Source organism: Poecilia formosa, unplaced genomic scaffold (genome assembly GCF_000485575.1).
Source record: "Poecilia formosa unplaced genomic scaffold, Poecilia_formosa-5.1.2 Scaffold197, whole genome shotgun sequence".
Taxonomy (NCBI): Eukaryota; Metazoa; Chordata; class Actinopteri; order Cyprinodontiformes; family Poeciliidae; genus Poecilia; species Poecilia formosa.
This window is the reverse complement of record NW_006800136.1, coordinates 435,797-453,737: the sequence shown is the minus strand read 5'-3', so window position 1 is coordinate 453,737 and position 17,941 is coordinate 435,797. Positions and strand designations below refer to the sequence as shown.

The following is a 17,941-nucleotide window of genomic DNA, read 5'->3' as shown; positions in this document are numbered from 1 at the left end:
TCCGTCTAGTTGTGCCACATTGGGATGTAAACGCTCCTCTTCGTACATTTCAGCAAGCAGAAAATCTCATATGAGGCGAAAACTTTGTTAGTCGAACAGGAGAGGAAATCCAACACTAACGAATAAAAACATTAGTGAAGAGATCCGCTGCCGGAGTCAAAGTAATTTGATTACCTTTGGTTTATGCTCTACCTGCTGACTCGCTCTTACTGAAGCTCTCAGTATCCTCGTTTCACTTCCTCAGCACGCTCTAATGCAAGTAAAATTAAAAAGTCCCTTGGAAGCAGCTGTAAAACACGAGGCTTTTAAATACCTACGCGGAGAAGTTTTTGCACATTCTGCAAGGATTTGACAGGAGTCAAAAAACATGAACCGTACTAAGGATGAAGAGCCAGACAGTTCACACAATCACCAAGATCCGCGATGAAACAAGCTGGAATTGGTAATCATCAACATCAAAACAAAGAGGAAACATGCTAATGTTAGCCTAGCATGTCAACAAGCAGCTTTAAATTCAGTCAGATTAATCTCAAAGAGGAAGGTATTCCTCCATTTACTTCCCCTGCTATCAGAACATTATAGCAGCTTTATTATCAGACTTCACTGATGTTGGGTTTGCTTAAAATGTATTAGGGATGAACAGATTTGAACATTTTGTTCAATCCATACTAGCACTGTCTTGACCACAATGCTAAAATCCGTCTCTTCTTCAATTAAACGCACAGCCAAACATGGCCGCCCTGTCCCCTATGCCTGCTGCAACACGTAAACAAACGGTAATAACATGAAATTAACAGTTTTATATAAAGGACAGATGGTAATATGCCGAAAAAATATATACAATACCCTTAAAAAGTGTTGACCACCTTGGATGTTATATCCATTTTATTGCTATTACAAATAAAACGTATTTAGCAAAGATAAAAATAAAAAAACATGAAGAACATTTCACAAAACAACCAAAAGTAGTCTAACTTCTAAAAATCTGTGCAAAGATTTGCTGCACAAGGAACCTGAAATAAGGCAAAAATGGATCTCAGCGTGAAATCAAGTAGTCAGAAAAACGCCCAGTCTTCAAAAAGAGCAATTATTCATCAGGTGAAAGGAATAAAAATAAAATATTCAGACAAAGAAGTTATTTCATAGCATTAACTACCTCTGCCTTTTAATTGCACATAATTATTATTCCCAAAGGCTTGCACTCGCATGATAACGAGTGTGTTATGTAGAAATGCGTATATACAGTAGCTACAGTCTGAGGCACACAAAGAAGTGGATTAGTTCAAAGCAAAAAAAAAAAAGAAAAAAAAAAGAAAAAGAAACAGTTCAGCGACTATTTGGCAACACGCACACTGATCCTCCCACATACAGAGCTTCACCTAGCAGGCAGTGATTATTGCTCGCATGTCAACCCCCTTAACGTCTAATCATAGACCCCTTCAATATAATTAACCAATCATCACAGGCGAAACCCGACAGACGGGCCATATCCTTGGTGCGGAGCCGCGTCATGGCGAATCAGCGCCTTTCCCTCCCAGCCGTTTGACAATGCCACGGCAAATCAACTGGTCGAGTGGCTGAGTGGCGCCGTGACTGATGGAGATATGGCTACATATAGGAGAGGGTAATTATTCTGTCTGTCCGAGTTAGTCACTCCTTGTTCCAAGGCGCCCTTTATTCTTCTTGACTCTTTCGCACCTTTTGGGCAAGGCCGCCGGCCGCAAACAAACAGAAACAATACGACTGGTTGCTTTGGAGAGAAATACGATGGAAAACTGAGTTGCTTTTGTTTCATTTCCTGAATTGCTGTGAAATATTATCCTCAACATTATTGTTTCGATTCTGGCAAATCTAACTTAAAGTTCATCTATTTCAAAATGTACATACATTGGGGTTCTGTCTTAAGACTTTTTTTAATGCCACCTTGAATTAAGTCTAAGATAGAAAAAATAAATAAATTTAGGGAATGGTTGGGGGGGTGATAATCATAGCATAAACTGTGAAATTTCTGGGGTCTGTTGTGGCTTTGCATTTCTCACTGCATATGGTTCTCTACAGCCTTAACCCCCTTGGTCCTAAGGTTTTTTTTGCATGCATTAACATTTAGGTTAGGAACAGAAGTGAGCCAATGGCTAAAAGCACTTAAGCATGATAGGCACAAAAAAAAAGCTAGCTAGCTAGCTAGCCTCAACTGCTTCAAGTAGCAATTAAGACGTCTGTGTGCAACTCAGACCTGACAGAAAACTACATACACATGAACATACAAGAATAAACAATCCAGTTACGTCAAAAAATTTGAAGACCTATAATTAACGTATTTAAGGCCAATTAATAATCTTTTTTAAATAATTTAAGATTTTCTAAGGCCTTAATTTTAGATATATGAAGGTCTTTTTAAAGATGTACAAACACCCCGATACAAAAAGCGAAAGGTATATACACAATTTATCCACATATACTTTTATGCATTTATTTCTGTTAATTTTGATGTTAACAGGGGACATGTTTTGAATATCGTTTCTGGTTAAGAACCAGTTTTATATGAGTAATGTGATTTTTGTAGTTTATGTCTTTGTGAGGCAGCTCTTGGAGCACTGACCTCGGTTACAGTCCACAACTTCTTTCATGTCCCCCAAACTCTTAAATAATCTTCAGTTTAAAATCCTCTTCCAAACTTTCTTTAAAAATATATATATATATTGTTCCACTCATTTCTGCAATTATATCCTTGGATACGTAGGCGTGTCACAGTAATAAATTTTGTAGGACGATAAATTGTCCTAGAAATTATTTGCAATACGCGGCATTATTGTTGTTTTGAGGCCAGTTTTAGCTAATATTGATGATGATGGTAATAATGCATGTTCCCTCTCTCAAAGACAAATAAACTTCACACTGGAACTGGAAGACATGCTAAACTTCCACAATAAAACACAACAACCAAAACACAATCAATAAAAAGGAAATAAAAAAAACACACACTCAACTGAAACCATAAATAAATCAAGCTTATTTCAATTTATCATGTGATTAATTGCTTATTGATTGACAGGCTTATGGATACAGCTCTCTACGAATCATCAGCTTCTTAAGTAATTACTTTTTATTTTAGCTTGCTCTGATTGGTAATGACAAATATCAAGTCAGCTCTCTTCCATGATAACGCATATATTCATATTTCTGAACCAAAAATCCTTCTTATATAAAATTTAAATAATTTCTGATTAGATGCAAGCGACAATTTTCAAAATTAGCAGATACAGGCGCTGGTTGAAAAACAACACTGCGTGTAATGAGTCTAAAAGCAGCTTCACTTCTAGAATCACACAAATAATCATATATCCAATGATAATCTAATTGATTAGGCCCTATAAGCTGAGCTGATTGCCGCTGTTAGTAATCTGCAAAAGTAGCAGTGAAAAGATGCTGACATGAAAGGATGAAACCTGATGAGAACTGGAAGGAGGAAGGAAGAAAAAAGGGGGATGGAGGGAGGGAGAAGTGGACGTGTAGCGGCAGAGCATCTGCTCCATCACTCATTAGCACAGATCTGCTGCCAGGATCGGTGTCATTTTCTCTGATCTAAAGTCACTCTGTGTTTGGAAGTTCGCCCCGTTCCCTCCATCTGCCTCTCTCCTTTTCCAGCTCAAGCAGCCGTGTCACCTCTTAAGTTTCTTTTTTTTTTTTTACTTAACGTGGATCCGTTTTCCACGTGTGCCACTGCCGGTGTTGAACGTGTCAGGAGAACGGCGCAAACCTAAAAAAAAAAATAAAAAAAATCCTCCAGGCGTGTTCCAGTGGCAGACGCCTGTTCTGCTCCGATATCAGAGGCTGCCTGCGAAAAGTAATCTTCCTCGGCACAGATTTACTCGAGAAAGGGAAATCCTATTCTTGACTGCGCTGAAACTGGAGACGCGATTACGCTCACCCCCTCGTTGAGCACAATGTGCCGGATCAGCGCCAGGATCAGCTCCAGATCAATCTTCTCATCGGTGTCTAACATCTCCACCGCCTCGATCGTGCTGTCAGAGTATCTGGAAAACATTGGCAAACATTGAACGTGTCGCCACCTCTCATCTGTCAGGATGAAAACAAAGCCCTTCTGTTGTTCTCTGACTAGTCGCATCGAGGCCAGAAGGGTTTCGTTTATTCCCCTCACCCCCCCATTTACTGGTGTTTCTTATTCTTTTGTTTTCTGACGGATTTAAATTACAGATTTCCACCAGAAACAACCCGTAGAGCTTTTTTTATTTTCTCCTCAGTCTGAAGGGCAAAACACAACGCAGAAATATATATGAACCAGCCCTGTTGACAGTGAATCGCGTTCACTGTCAGTTCATATTTTTAGCATGTGATGTTAATAATTTTACTTCTGAATATGTTTAATGCTTGTTCTTACCACGGGCGATACACAAATCTCCCTGCAGCGCTCAGACGAGCCAATCCCGCCCAGCTCTGAGTGCTTTGAAATTGAATTCCAGGCCAGCAATTCAGATCATGCTCTGACCATACAGGATTAATATCTTGAGACTTTCTGGGCAGCAGTGGAGCAAGCCAAGCTGCACGAGGAGAGGAATTGTGATTTTTACATCTAAAAACAGTAGCTGTAGCGTTCAGGGTTTGTACATTTTTGTAAGATTCAAGCAATGACTGTGCGTTTTTAAGGTGCATTTTCACGCTTTTCCAGCGCCACACTTTGGAGATAATAGCTATACAGATTAACTACAAACAAACCATTTTAATTGTGTATCACTATTACTAATAACATCTTGTGATGGGATTCTACATTGTACAGCCAGAACGAGGGAAACCAGAAATATACTTTTTGTTGTATATTTCACTCTATTAACTTGAGAGCAAAACACTAATTAAAAAAATCTTCAAATTTCAATAGCATTGTTTGACATGTAAAATATAAGCCAACCTTTATCTCAATTATACATATCAATAGTCACTGAGCCAATATTAATAATATATATTGATCATATTGAAACCTTCCTGCTCAGATTAAATGATTGAACACAAGATACAGAGAAAGCTACAAAAATATCCTATAAGTTTTCTGGCATTTAGCAAATAGAAATAATTTTGATAATTCTAACTAACCTAAAACAAGAAAGGTTTAGTCTGATTTCACTTCAGACAGTGTGAAAAAAATGTGTCTTTTTATTTGGGTGCATTAAAATTTCTGGTTTCAGCTGTAAATTATGTTTCCCAAAATCCAGGCTTTTAATCACGTGTTGGATTGCTCTGCATTACAAAACTGTGCAGTTTGCATATCAAGCACTTTCAAGGAGTTCATAAAGAAATCAAGCATTTCCCAAACTTTGAAGACAGCCTATTGAAATTCAAGCATTTTCAAGGATTTCATACCCCGAATACAGAGCAAACACAAACTGAAACAACAACAACGAAGCAACAGAAATGCTCTTCAGTCAGATTTCCTGTACGTGTGTAATCCGAATCCATTTTAAACCCTGGTTGAACCGTTGACTCTGAGGTCAACTATTGACCCAAAGGTCAGAAAAGGTCACCAGCCTGAACCCTAAACAGGACTCAAGAGGTTAGGAAAACGGACAGATGGACGGTGTGTTGCTGCTCAACACTTCCTGCCAACATTCAGCACGAAGACGAGACGCCTCCTCGGACTTTTAGATGTAATCAGACTGATTTAACCTCATGCTTCTCTTCCAGTTACAAAAGAAAATGAAAAAAAAAGATACAATCCTTTAACTTATATCTGGAAAAAAAAAAATCGACTTCTCCAGAATAGAGGCTGATCTTATATTTGTCTCTTTAATCCAAACTAAACAAAATAAGGGGATAATAGAGCTACTGCCTGGTGTAGGAAATGAGCTACATCTCCATGTACCAAAGCCTCAGGCAAGGCGAGGCTGTTTTTTTTAAATCAACTTTCAAAGGGTAAAGTGTCGCGCAAGCAATTATGCTGACAGTCTCTTCACTGGAGACCGAGCAATTATAATGAAGGTAAAGAAAAGGTATTGCCCTCCAACTGTCGGGAAACTATTTGTTCATGAACGGCTCCAACACAGCCGCTTTATTATACCCAAAGAAGCACACGGTTGAAACCGGAGGTTTACAGACACAGAACAAAAAGACTTCTTTTTTTTTTTCCCCCCTCACTGTGTGAAGTTAAATCAGAGCAATGCTCTCCTGTTTTAGGTGAGTTAGAATTACCTAAATTATTTCTATTTGCTAAATGTGACAGTAATGACAGAAATAGTATGTCAGAGATAATCATTATTTTATTAAATAAATAAAAGCTGTCAATAGCCATACTGGGTCATGAAGCAGCTACAGTTGAAACGCCTGGTTTCAAACTGCGTCCAAACAAAATAACTCACCTGCCCTGCAGCGTTTGTGCGTAACATGGCCAGCTCTCCTTATACTCCTCCTCCTTCTCCTCCTTCTCCGATCTGGATTGGTGGCCCTGCCAAAAGCGTCTCTTCCACGCAGGCCGACGGTCCTGATTCTGCGGACGATATCTGTCAGAAGAGACAAATCGTCCCGTTAGAGCACACAAAGTGGACGTTTATGACTGGATGCATTTGTATCAATCCGTTTGTCACAAGCTGCGATGCTGAAATCAATCACTGAAGCCCCACGTATGTCTAAGGAAGTGTTTGACTGCCTAGGAAGTCAAAGCTGCTACGTTGAGCCTGTGCATGCTTTAAAGGGCCGGTAGTATGCATTTTCCAGCCACAGAGCGGCAATTTTGTAGCACAAGTTTTGGCACTAGGATGAGGTGGGTTTTTTGTTTCAGCTTTATCAAAATTGGTTTATTTTGCACAACTGCAAAGGAAAAATCACACCATCGACAACCAGACATCATGAAGAAGAAGATGACAGGAAGTAGTTGTAGGATCAAGGTGCGGCATACGTTTTTTGATGAAATTGTGTGTGTGTGTGTGTGTGTGTGTGTGTGTGCGTGTGCGTGTGTGTGTTTTCCAACATTAGCAGAATACTGACAAATTTTTGCACACATTTGTAATGGAAACGCAGCTAGTGACTACAGATTCTTTAAAACACAGATGTGAGAATAAAACATTTAAAAAAAATATTACCAGAATATTGTAATAATTCAGGTGTTTAGCAATAGTACCTGGTCATCTCAATGATGTCTTCCAGTAGGAACTCTTCCACTGGGAAGGCTAACCCAGGGATGTGGATCATTGGACATTGGTCTTTAAAAAAAATAAAAATAAAAATAAAAATAAAAAACAGGGAAAAGAGGTGAGAATAATTGTTTCTGTGTAACACAACACTGCGTAGATTGGAGGCGTCATACCAAAATATTTAGAGAACTTTTCTGCGTTGAGGGTGGCACTCATCAGGATGACCTTGAGGTCATCTCGGAGGTTGAGCAATTCCTTCACGATGACGAGCAAAACGTCGGACTGAAGGTTTCTCTCGTGGATCTCGTCTAGCACAAGGTGGCTGACACTGGATAACAACCTAAGAAAACATGGGAGATTAGATTAGGAGTTTGATTTTTAGGTCGAGGGACGGGCTAATCTGTAAGGATTATCGTCGGCCTTTCGTCAGGGTTTGTGCATATTTCTGCTCAAATTAGACGCTTGAACACACCATGCAAAGAAAGCTACGAAAAAAAAAAAAAAAGAAATCTCTAAAAATGAGATTGTTTTCTGGCAATTAGTAAATAGAAATAATCTTGGTAATTGTATCTGATCTAAAACCAGAAATGTTTGGTCTGATTTAAATTCAGACAGTGAGAAAAAAAAATATATGTTTGTCGTTTTATTGGGCGTGTCAAAATATCTGGCCCCAACTGTGAAGAAGCGTAATCAAGCATTAAATTATTAAAGAACTGTGCAGTTTGAATATCGAGCACTTTCCAAACTTTGAAAACACCTAAATTAAACTCAAGGATTTCAAGCATCTGTACGAATGGCATTTGCTGCAGTTTTAAGTTGTTTTTTTTTTTGCATATACAATCCACAGATTAAGCGAGAGAAATTCTTCAACAAATGTTTTGGTCTCTCAATTAAAGTCTTCAAAATATTCACTAAAGTTGAACATCAAGGAAAAGTTGGCATTTCACTAAGACCCTCTTGTTAATCTAAGTGGCTCAGAAAGTAACGAAGAGCAAAGAGGGATGAGTCAACAGAAGATCTCAGTGTACATGCGTCTTTATTTCCCTGTCAGTATGGAGACTCATGCTAATGACTTTGGCAGATAAAAATAATACATATAAAATATAAAACCAAGACAAAGAAAGGATGTGCGACAAGCAGAAGCTCGGAGCGGGTGATGACGGTGAGAAAGTGAAAGATGGGATCAGACTTACGGATCAGAGCGGAGCCACTGAAGAATAATTCCTGTTGTACAGTACAGTATTGAACCTTGTCTCCGTGGTAACCGGCTGTGAAATGTGAGGAGGAAAAGATGAGACATAAGAAAGGCTTTACGTTTTCCAGATGACACAAATTAGGGCTGGTGCAGAGAGGAGACAAAACGGATATTTCTCTAATACCACTTCCACCAGTAAAGCGCGAGTTCCGTCGCATAAAGTTGAGTTTGTTGTTCCATGAAATGCCACAGGTTGGGTAACTGCAAACCACAACATGTGGCAAAGGGGTTTTATAGATTTATTTATTCAACATTGACAGAACAAACATTGTACATGATTGTTATAATGCATATAGAGCCACTGGTACCTTAACGCTGCATGGAGGGGTTTTGTTTGTCCGCAGTTAAAAAGAGTGAAAAATATAGAGGAATATTTCCTCCAGCATAGCAAACGCAGTTCATACAGACTCAGTTGGAGTTTGCAATAAATGTTTGAATGGGGAACTATTTTTTTTTTCTTTAAACATGTCACTTTCACCTGCGGTTTTGCTTTTTTTTTTTTTTTGTTGCTCCATATAATACACTTCCCTCGCCCTCTTCTCCCATTGAGACACTGTTTGGGCGGTCTGCGGCTTCAGCCAGGAAACCGTGATAGTTTTCTTTTCAGTCGAAGTTTTAAGAGATACAATTTAACATAACTGATTTTATCCTTTTGTTTATTATGGTGGAAGAGAAAAAACTTTTTTTTTCTCTCCTGGTGTTAATATTTTTTTTAATCTTGTTGAGAAAAAAGGAAAATAGTTTTAACTAGATTAATAATTTACTTCGTGACATGAGCTCTAGAGAGAACTTGAACTGGGATGAGGAAAGGCAATGCTAATTATTCACACTGGTTTGATTTCATAATTTCACCAGGATGTTTCTCATTGTTTAAAAGTTTATCCTTCTGATTCATTTTGCCTCTTGAAACAAAACCGCCAACTGCATCTCCTCGGCAGCTGAACTTCACTGACAGCTTTGTTGTATAATTAATTCAAGTGTGACATTTAAAAAACAACAACAACAAAAAAAAAGATTTCTGACAATTATCTAGGAAAAAGTAACACTGAAGCAATAACCTTGAGCTCAGGAAAGAATCGCATATTCGCAGGGTCAGAGCAGAACGAAAACAACCGAGGCAGTGAGCCAAAAAGAGTTGGAAGCTTTTAAAAATAAAAAATAAATAAAAATATGCACAAACGGGAACAGGAGTATGGCGAGATTTCTCCCCATTCAGACACACGGCAGACTATTTAGCATTTAGAAGGTCCTAATAGGCAGCAGAAACGCTGCAGGGAAAATAAAAGCGGCTGTGTTTCTAACAGCCTCGACACTTAGAGCTCTGCGCGGCGCCACAAATTCATTTCTACAGCACAGCGCTGCCCTGTAACAGGTCTGCTGTGAGGTCGTCTCGTTGTTCACACTGCAAACAATGATCCGCCTCATCCTCCAAACACAAGTCTACTTTTCCTGGTCGGCAACTCAACCTCAACAGAGACTGAGACAGTCCAGTCGCCTTTTATTTCCGAGAGAACCAGACCTTGTTTATGGATGTTAACGTCGCTCTGTGCTACCTCATTAGCTACCCCATTAGTTACATTGTTTGCTTTTTCAGCGGTATTTAAATGCAACAATATTCCTTTAATAAAACAGAAAGAGAAGTGCCGTCAGCTGTCAATGATAGGCCTGTCACTTGTGTATTATTGATGGCATTCTGGTTTGTACAGCTCCTTTCTAAAATATTTGGGCTTTTTCACATTCTGTCACACCGCATGGACAAAACTTTATAACGGATTGCAATTTTATGACAATTTTATCAGCGAAAAGGAAAATGACAGTTTTTGAAATTCTCAATGTGCTTCCGCAGGGTTTCTGCAGGTTTTTAGCAAGTCGAATTTAAGCCTTTTTAAGACTTCCCCAATGCCACCTTGATTTAACAAAAGAAAATAAATAAAAACTGTAAATATAGGGAATGGTTGGGGGAAGATGCTGTAATCAAGAAAACGAACATCGTCCGGCCAAACGGTGACAAACTTGCACTTACTCATGATAGACACTAAAAAGCTGACTAGCTTGTAGCAAGGTAAGTACAAGTAGCTAGCTAGCGGTAGCATCAACCAACCCCTGAATGCAGTGAAGATGTCTCAAGCTTTGGCCTGACAGAAAACTACATATATCTTGATTAACAAGATTAAATAGTCCTACCAGCCCAAAATTTAAGACCTGTGGTTAACAAATTTAAGGCCAACATGCTTTTTTTTTTTTTTTTTATGAATTTAAAGACATTTTATGGCCTTAATTATAGATACATGAATTTAAGACTATTCAAGGATAGTAGAAAACTATATAGAACTGGCTTTAACTGTGTTTACAGATGTAAACTCTTTACTTACTCATTTTTGCAAGTTAGCTTAAGCTCAGTCAGATTAGACAGGGGGTGTCGTCTGTGAACATTCATTTTCATGTCTTCTTGATTGTATTACAACATGCAAATAAGTCTGGCTGCAAGTTTGCTTTGACTTCACAACATGTTGAAATTTAACATCGTTGTAATGTAGCTGTAAGCAAATTTGCACGTCTCCAAGAAATTCCAAGATGACAATAAATGTCAGCTGATTATAAAATAGTAGACATTCAGTCTCTCCATCCTATGTAATTTATTTGGTGACACTTGTTTGACGCAACAGGTGGTCAAGCCAATAACAAAAGCATAAGAAGAAGAATAGATGTAGGCCAGAAGAGATTACAATAAAACCATTCTGTTGAGAGAGAAACTGTTCGTTTTTTTTTCCCCCCAGCAGATGGAACGACAGCAAACGCAGACCCAGATAATGAGCTATGAACCAAAAGAAGGAGGACATCAACACTGTTTAAGTATATGTGTTTAATCGCAAGTCATATCGTGACTGCATTATATTATCATCTGTGCCGTCTCATAAGTTTTTACCTCCAATATTGTTGGAAATAATTCTCAATTTTGTGTGTTTTAATAGCCTTTAAAACAATGAGCATTCAGTTTGCAGCACAGTCTACTTCTTTAAATGCAGCAAGGTTCTGGTAACAGAACTAGATTACACAATGAGGGAATAAAAGGAGCAAGGCTGTAAAGTTTTCATGTCAGCTTTTCTGTTTTTTTTTTTTTCTAAGTAAACCTGGTGCATCATTAGAGGTTTAACAAAGCAGCATCACACCGTTCACCGCTGTGCTCTGTGAGACCACAACAGTGAGCAGTCAAAGCGCAGCAGCACCTTCACAAATGCATCTCAAAAGAACACCGTCTTAAATTCACCTAGCATTTAAGCTTGGTGGTGGGACAGATTTAAAGTCATTTTATAAGAAAAGTCGATGAATCACAACTACATATTCTGGTGCAAGGAAAAAAAAAAAGACAATTATGTATCATTTATTTTAGAAAGCTCAAGTTTCTGTATCCTGACTCACGCCAGATAAAACCGTTTTCTTCTGAGATTTATCAATTTGTTTTTGCTTCAATTAGCTTTCACCTGCAATATGCTGTTGAGAATCCTCAGCAAGCAATAAAGCCTCAGATGAAAGGTTTGACGTCTTTGTTTGATGCTAAGCCAGACCTTCGTAGAAGCTGTCTTCAGTTCTTAAATTGATTTTTACTACTATCATTGCAAGTATTATTCTCTGGCTTTTGTTGTTTTGTTTTTCAGCTAGATGAGCACCGCTCTGTTCAGATCAGATCAGATGCCTGACTTAAAAACATTCATTCAGATGCACTAACGACATTAATAACTCCTAGGGCATATTTAAGTTACTGTCTGTCTGCACTTTGATGCAGTGTCCAATTATCTTTAAGGCATTTGACTCTAATTGAAATATCGACGACCGAAAGAAACACAATCCACTAAAACAAAAATTTCTATACAAGATTAAGCAAAACGTACAAATATATATTTTTTCTCTCAGGACGTTCCTCATTTATTCAGATCAGGCATCTGTGCTTCCCACCATTACTTAAATTTTGGTGTATTTTTAAAAACCACCAGACGATGCAGCTCAGCTTGAACATCTGGTCCCAAGAAGCTGAATATTTATCTTAGATTTATCTGTAATGTTGGCATAAGGTTTTTGCTGCGGATTAAAATAATTGTCCGTTTATGAAGTCATGATTTGCTTTGCTCTGATAACTGAAGCCGGCATGAAGTTTAAATCGGAAACAGGTTAAGAATCACATAATCAGAGGACATAAAAACTGTGTTTTCTGACAGCTAAATACATAGTGAGCTTTTTAAAGTCAAATCCATTACCTCCATTTCATGCATCAGCAGTCATTAGGTAGAAAAATCTTACCTCTGCAGGCGTATTTGGTAACCACAGGAATTTCCATTTCCTACACTTTCTGCTCTCTCTGCAGCTACACGCTCTGCTACCTGAGAGGAAAAAACACACACACACACACACACACACAATTCCACTGAAGAAAAGAGCCTGCATAAAAAAAATAAATAAATTGTTTTATCAGGACAAGTCATGCGTGAAATTTAGCAAACCGAATTTTGCGAGGCAACAACATTCCTCATCAGTAGACAAACCAGAACTTATGAGTCAACGTATGCAGGGCTGCAGAAAACCTACGGAGATGGCGCTGATGCGGCGGGGCTGCGTGCAGACCACGCGGCACGTCGAGCCCCGGCCTCTGCTGATGTGGTCGTCCAGGATGAACTGGGTGACCTGAGTGGTCTTTCCGCACCCCGTCTCCCCACTGACCACCAAGACGCGGTTGGAGTTGATGAGCCGCACCAGATCCTGTGGATCAAATCAGAGATGCGGGGAGACGGAAAGGACGAAATTAAGAGGTTGTGAAAAAAAACAAAAAACAAAGAAAGAAAGAAATATGTATGTTTTTTATTATGCAACACGTTTTTAATGGTGAGTTGCAAAGTAACTGCTTAAACGGAAGATAAAGCAGCAGTACTTGCCTCTTTCTTTCCATATGATGGTAGTTTTTCCCTGAATTTCTAGAGATGAAAAGATGAAGAGTAGGTTTTTGTTTCTTTGTACAATTTCAAAATCATCATCAAATTTTATTTAAACATTAACAATTCACTCTTTGCATATTCTGCTTTCAACTCCAGCCTCATCACTTCACGCAGCAAAATTCAGCAGTACAGTTTGTCAACAATGCATGTCCTATTTTGCACTTGAAAATTAAACTTTTAAACCTGAAATTTTAACATCCTGCTTACACAATGTTGGTGAAACTCTATGCCAAGTTTTCTGTAGAAAATGTCTCTACAGTGGTATATTGTACTTTGAAAAAAAAAAAAAAAAAAAGAACGTATTGGACATTTTGTTGACAGCAAATTAAAACTTCATATTTACACACTTACCAACATTTCTTTGTAATTTCGATCTGTTTTTTTGCTTTCCAAATCTCTTTTCAAGTCTTCATCCACTGATGCATCTCTGACTACTTCCTGAAATAAGAACTCCAGATCCTCGTCTTCGCTCATCGGTTTTTCTTTCTCCACGTCGTCCTCATCATCTTCGTCCCAGTTGTCTGGAGGTTCATCTTTAGCTGCTGTAGAGGAGCCACTGAAAAGAAAAAAAAAAGAAAAAAAAAACATTAAATAACACACACATTAGGATGACAAGTTTAGTTATTCTTTTTATATGATTTGAAAAAAATTACTTTCAAAAGTATATTTTAATTTAAATATGACAACATAACGTACCGTTGAGATGTGCGGCTTGTTTTCTTCTGTTCCTCTTCCTCCAATTTCCGCTTCTCTTCTTCAGGCATATCCCCGTCAAAGTAACTGATTTCACAACATGGTAATGAGACACAACATCAGCTACAGAAACTCAAATGATCTGACTTCATACATCCTTTTACGTCGTAAGCTTGGCAGTGAGTGAGTGCACAGCGGAAGTCACTGGCAGCTCTCACCAGTGGCTGCTGCTGCTGCTGGCTGCTGTCCGCCAGGCGTCAGACGCTGAGGACTGTGCGTCCCTGCTGTCTCTAGTTGGGTCACTCTGGACAGAGTTAAGGAGCTTGGTGATGTGTTCCTCTCTGGCCTCGTCCATTTGGACCACGGCCCGCTGCACACATATGAAGAAAGGGGGGAAAAAAACATATATATATGTTCTCTTACTACTGCACTTTGTATCTCTAAAAGGTTCTACTTGACTTTTCTAACTAATCACAGCAGAAGGCGGGCATTGCATTCTAGCTTGGAACAAATACATTACACAATAGTTGTGTTTCACCAACCTACTAAGCACATCCGGTCCACAGGAAAGAGAGATGGGACCAACATTGGTATTGGACAAAATGTGTCATTTTATAGTCCGATAAATAAAACTGGCCCGATATTCACAACCGATATAAATTTGTATCTTGTTGCCATTTGTTTCTGAAGGGAGAGGAGAGGGGGTTGGTCACGTGGTATTTGTTTGGTCATGTGACAGTGATGCAGCAAAGGATTGTGGAGCGTTTAACTGAGGCATAGAAGCAGAGGTGAAGGCAGTAGTGTAGTCGTCTTTATCAAGGTGTAGAAAGGGAAGTGAAATTAGGCCTGTCACCATAACAAATTTAATAAATAAGGCAGTAAGTAAGAATTTGGTCCTAAAAGCTGCTGTGAAAGAAGTGGGGAGAAACAGGCGAGCCTAATGATTTGAGCAAGTTCAAAAAACGTCCAAATGGTGAGGGTTTCAAATCTGAAAACACATCAAACCCTTTGGTGTCCAATGTCAATACATCACAGCTGTTAAGGCAATAAAAGGGGGTTAGCACACCATTAGACAAATGATCATAAAGCTGTGTCAAATCGGTGTAGGAGAAAACATTACATAGCTCAATACTAAAAAAAAAAAAAAAAAAAATGAAAACAGATTACATCAATGATGTTCTACTAGTTATTATAAATAAAAGGCAACTGCAAACAAATGCACAAATCATTGTGGTCAAATCCAAAACCTGTTCTTCTAAAGTTACAGCGACCAAGAGTCAACCAGCAAGGCTCATACCGATCTGCGGTCCGCTTGTTTCCTCCTCACGGCTCCATACCGCGCGTACCACAAACCAATCTCCCGGCCCCTCAGGTGTGGAGGAGGACGGTCCCTCTGACCTCCTCCTGCTCCTCGGTCCTGGTCGAAGTCGGAACCGTGTCCTCTGAAACCTCTCCCACCGCCTCCTCCTCCTTCTCTGTCCAGTCTCTCTCTGCTCCCATCCCTGTACCCTCTACCTCCTTTTCTGCTTCTTCTTCCACCTCCACCGCCGTAACAATAACTCATACCGCCGTGAGCAAGAAAACGCACTAAACGTAAAACCTGTCACTGTCACAACACATGTAGGAAGGAGCACGTTAACGCAGCTTGGATTAACTAGCACCGGCTGAATTGGTGCATTTTACAAGCTGTAAAAAGAAAAACCTACCGCTATCTTTGTCAGTTCACTAACTGGTAGAGGTACCAAAACGCATTCACTCGATAAATAAACAAGACGCAGCAAACAAAGTACAAAAGCAGCCAACAATTGCTGTTTTCTGTCCGGCGTGTCGCATGAATATGACGTATGCGGTGTAGAGCCGCTGCATGTTGACGTAGCGCTCACGCCTCTGAAATGTTGTGAGGGGGGAGGAGATGCTACTAAGGTGAAAATCACTCCGCCAGGTTTAATAATATGCAAAATATTAAGAGCTCATAAATTACACACTGTTGAATAGCTCAAAATGAGAGCTATGCCAGCAGGCAAACACATCAGTTTTGTTTTTGTTTTTTTTTTGTTTTTTACAAACAGTAAGGGGGGAAAAAATTATAAAGGCGGAACAAAGTGTGTGAAACTGTCTGGATCTTTGTTCCACCAAGGTCATTTCTCCAGGGACAAACAGTAACTGGCCCAGACAAATATCCTAAAGATTAAACCAGACATAACATGACATCAGGTTAACAAAGTCCTAAGACTCTCTAGACTGAAATTAAAAATTTGTCACATTCCACCCCCCTTACAAATGAACTCAGTTTTATATTACCCAAATAACAAACCTATCATCTAGTTATCTTACACTGGAAATCACTGCAGTCTACGACACCATAAGACAACACAGGGGACGTTGAAACTTTTCACAGAGAATTTTAGAAAATATGATGCTAGAATTGTGTTTTTTTATTTTTTTTATATTTATTTATTTTTTTTAACCTTAATGCTTACGACCAGTCACCATATGAACCTGTTTAATTTACAAAGCCTAGGTTAGCTGTCCTGGAAATGTTTTTTTGCACCTGCAAGGGAGCCTTGCTGTCTCTCCTGTGTTTATGACTCTTTGTCCTTGGGGTATAAACGATGTGTGGACTGTATCTTACAGAGCTTTTACTCTGACCTGTGCATGAATGTGCTATTCTGTAAACTCTCAAGTTGTGTGCATTGTATTAAAAACCTAAATGAGTGATTTTCATCTTAATACGTTGGATGCGTTTTCATTCCTTAGCGAGTAACAGAGGTTTTCTTAAGTACATTCAACTGAAAAAAGATGAGCCAATATATGTTGACTTTGGTTAAGTTTTCGTTTAAACTCAAGGTAAGTCCACTGAACTTTCAGGGGCAGCGCAGAATCTCATTGGGTCGTTATTAATCCATCACAGGGCCACACAGAGACACACAAGAGAAACAGCCATGCACACAAACACTCACACCTACGTACAGTGTAGAGAGAGCGCGGCTCACCGAACAGTCATCTTGTTGAAACAAGCCAGGGTGCATCAAGATCACGAAAAACTAAAATTAAACCAAGACTCTTTTACTTTTGCAATTGTAATGCAAGAAGATGTACGAAGATGCTAAAAGCCTCATATTCTCTCCCATTAGGAAGGTCTTGAAAACCTGCAATGACAATTTCTTCCTCTAATCTACTTATGTCATTGATATGGTTAATTTATTTTCTCTTTTTCTTCCATACAAATGGAAATGGGAACCGAACACACTTGTCTGGTGTTTTTCTAATCTTACGGAGCACTTAAAGCACTTTACACTCAACATATTCAGGCGATTGCACTCAAGTTTATGATCTTATTTACAAAGCGAAGATCGCTGGAGGACTCTTAGTTGCCTGGGAATGTCTGAGCCGAGTTCAAAATGGCGACCTGATAATTAGTTTTCCCTACCGATATGTGGCACTATCAAATTTCAAGCATTTGGTAGGTTGAAAAAAAGATGCATTACATAAATAAATGAACGCACGTTGTTAAATGATCCAATAATTATTTTGTCGTCTTTGTTATTTTTTTAATTTCAAATGACTGACAAGAGGCCATTTCACCTTCGGAGGAGCTGCAGAGGTCAGCGGCTCAGGTTGGCAATATGAAAAAGTAGAATGAAGAAAGCCGTCGTCAGAACTTTAAAAAAGACAAATATTTACAAAATGAAAATGCAAAACAGAAACCTTTAAAAAAGGAAAACTGGCATTCATTCAGTTAAAACGACAAGAGAGACAGGAATTTTTTTGACCCCATTATAAAGACAGGATAACGTTTAAAACACTCCTGCAGCATGAACATTTGTTCTTGTTATTAATCAAATCAGCAGTACCAATTATAAATATATATA

General features: G+C 38.9%; 1 protein-coding gene across 3 annotated transcripts in view; it reads right to left on the bottom strand.

Moving 5' to 3' along the window:
* dhx36 (DEAH (Asp-Glu-Ala-His) box polypeptide 36) overlaps positions 1-15,939 on the bottom strand; it is a 32,895-nt gene extending 16,956 nt beyond the window's left edge. The window contains exons 1-13 of one of the 3 annotated variants that reach the window (XM_016678966.1): positions 15,776-15,939; positions 15,367-15,675; positions 14,288-14,439; positions 14,073-14,156; positions 13,728-13,932; positions 13,317-13,355; positions 12,973-13,143; positions 12,688-12,767; positions 8,330-8,404; positions 7,310-7,476; positions 7,124-7,205; positions 6,366-6,506; positions 3,929-4,034 (exon numbers count right to left, since the gene is read on the bottom strand). In XM_016678966.1, the coding sequence (XP_016534452.1) occupies positions 3,929-4,034; positions 6,366-6,506; positions 7,124-7,205; positions 7,310-7,476; positions 8,330-8,404; positions 12,688-12,767; positions 12,973-13,143; positions 13,317-13,355; positions 13,728-13,932; positions 14,073-14,156; positions 14,288-14,439; positions 15,367-15,633 (1,569 nt within the window). In that variant the 5' untranslated portion in view covers positions 15,634-15,675; positions 15,776-15,939. Of the gene's footprint in view, positions 1-3,928; positions 4,035-6,365; positions 6,507-7,123; positions 7,206-7,309; positions 7,477-8,329; positions 8,405-12,687; positions 12,768-12,972; positions 13,144-13,316; positions 13,356-13,727; positions 13,933-14,072; positions 14,157-14,287; positions 14,440-15,366 lie in introns of all 3 variants that reach the window. The other 2 variants (XM_016678967.1, XM_007566673.2) reach the window with 2 other exon arrangements.
* Positions 15,940-17,941: the final 2,002 nt, after the last annotated feature.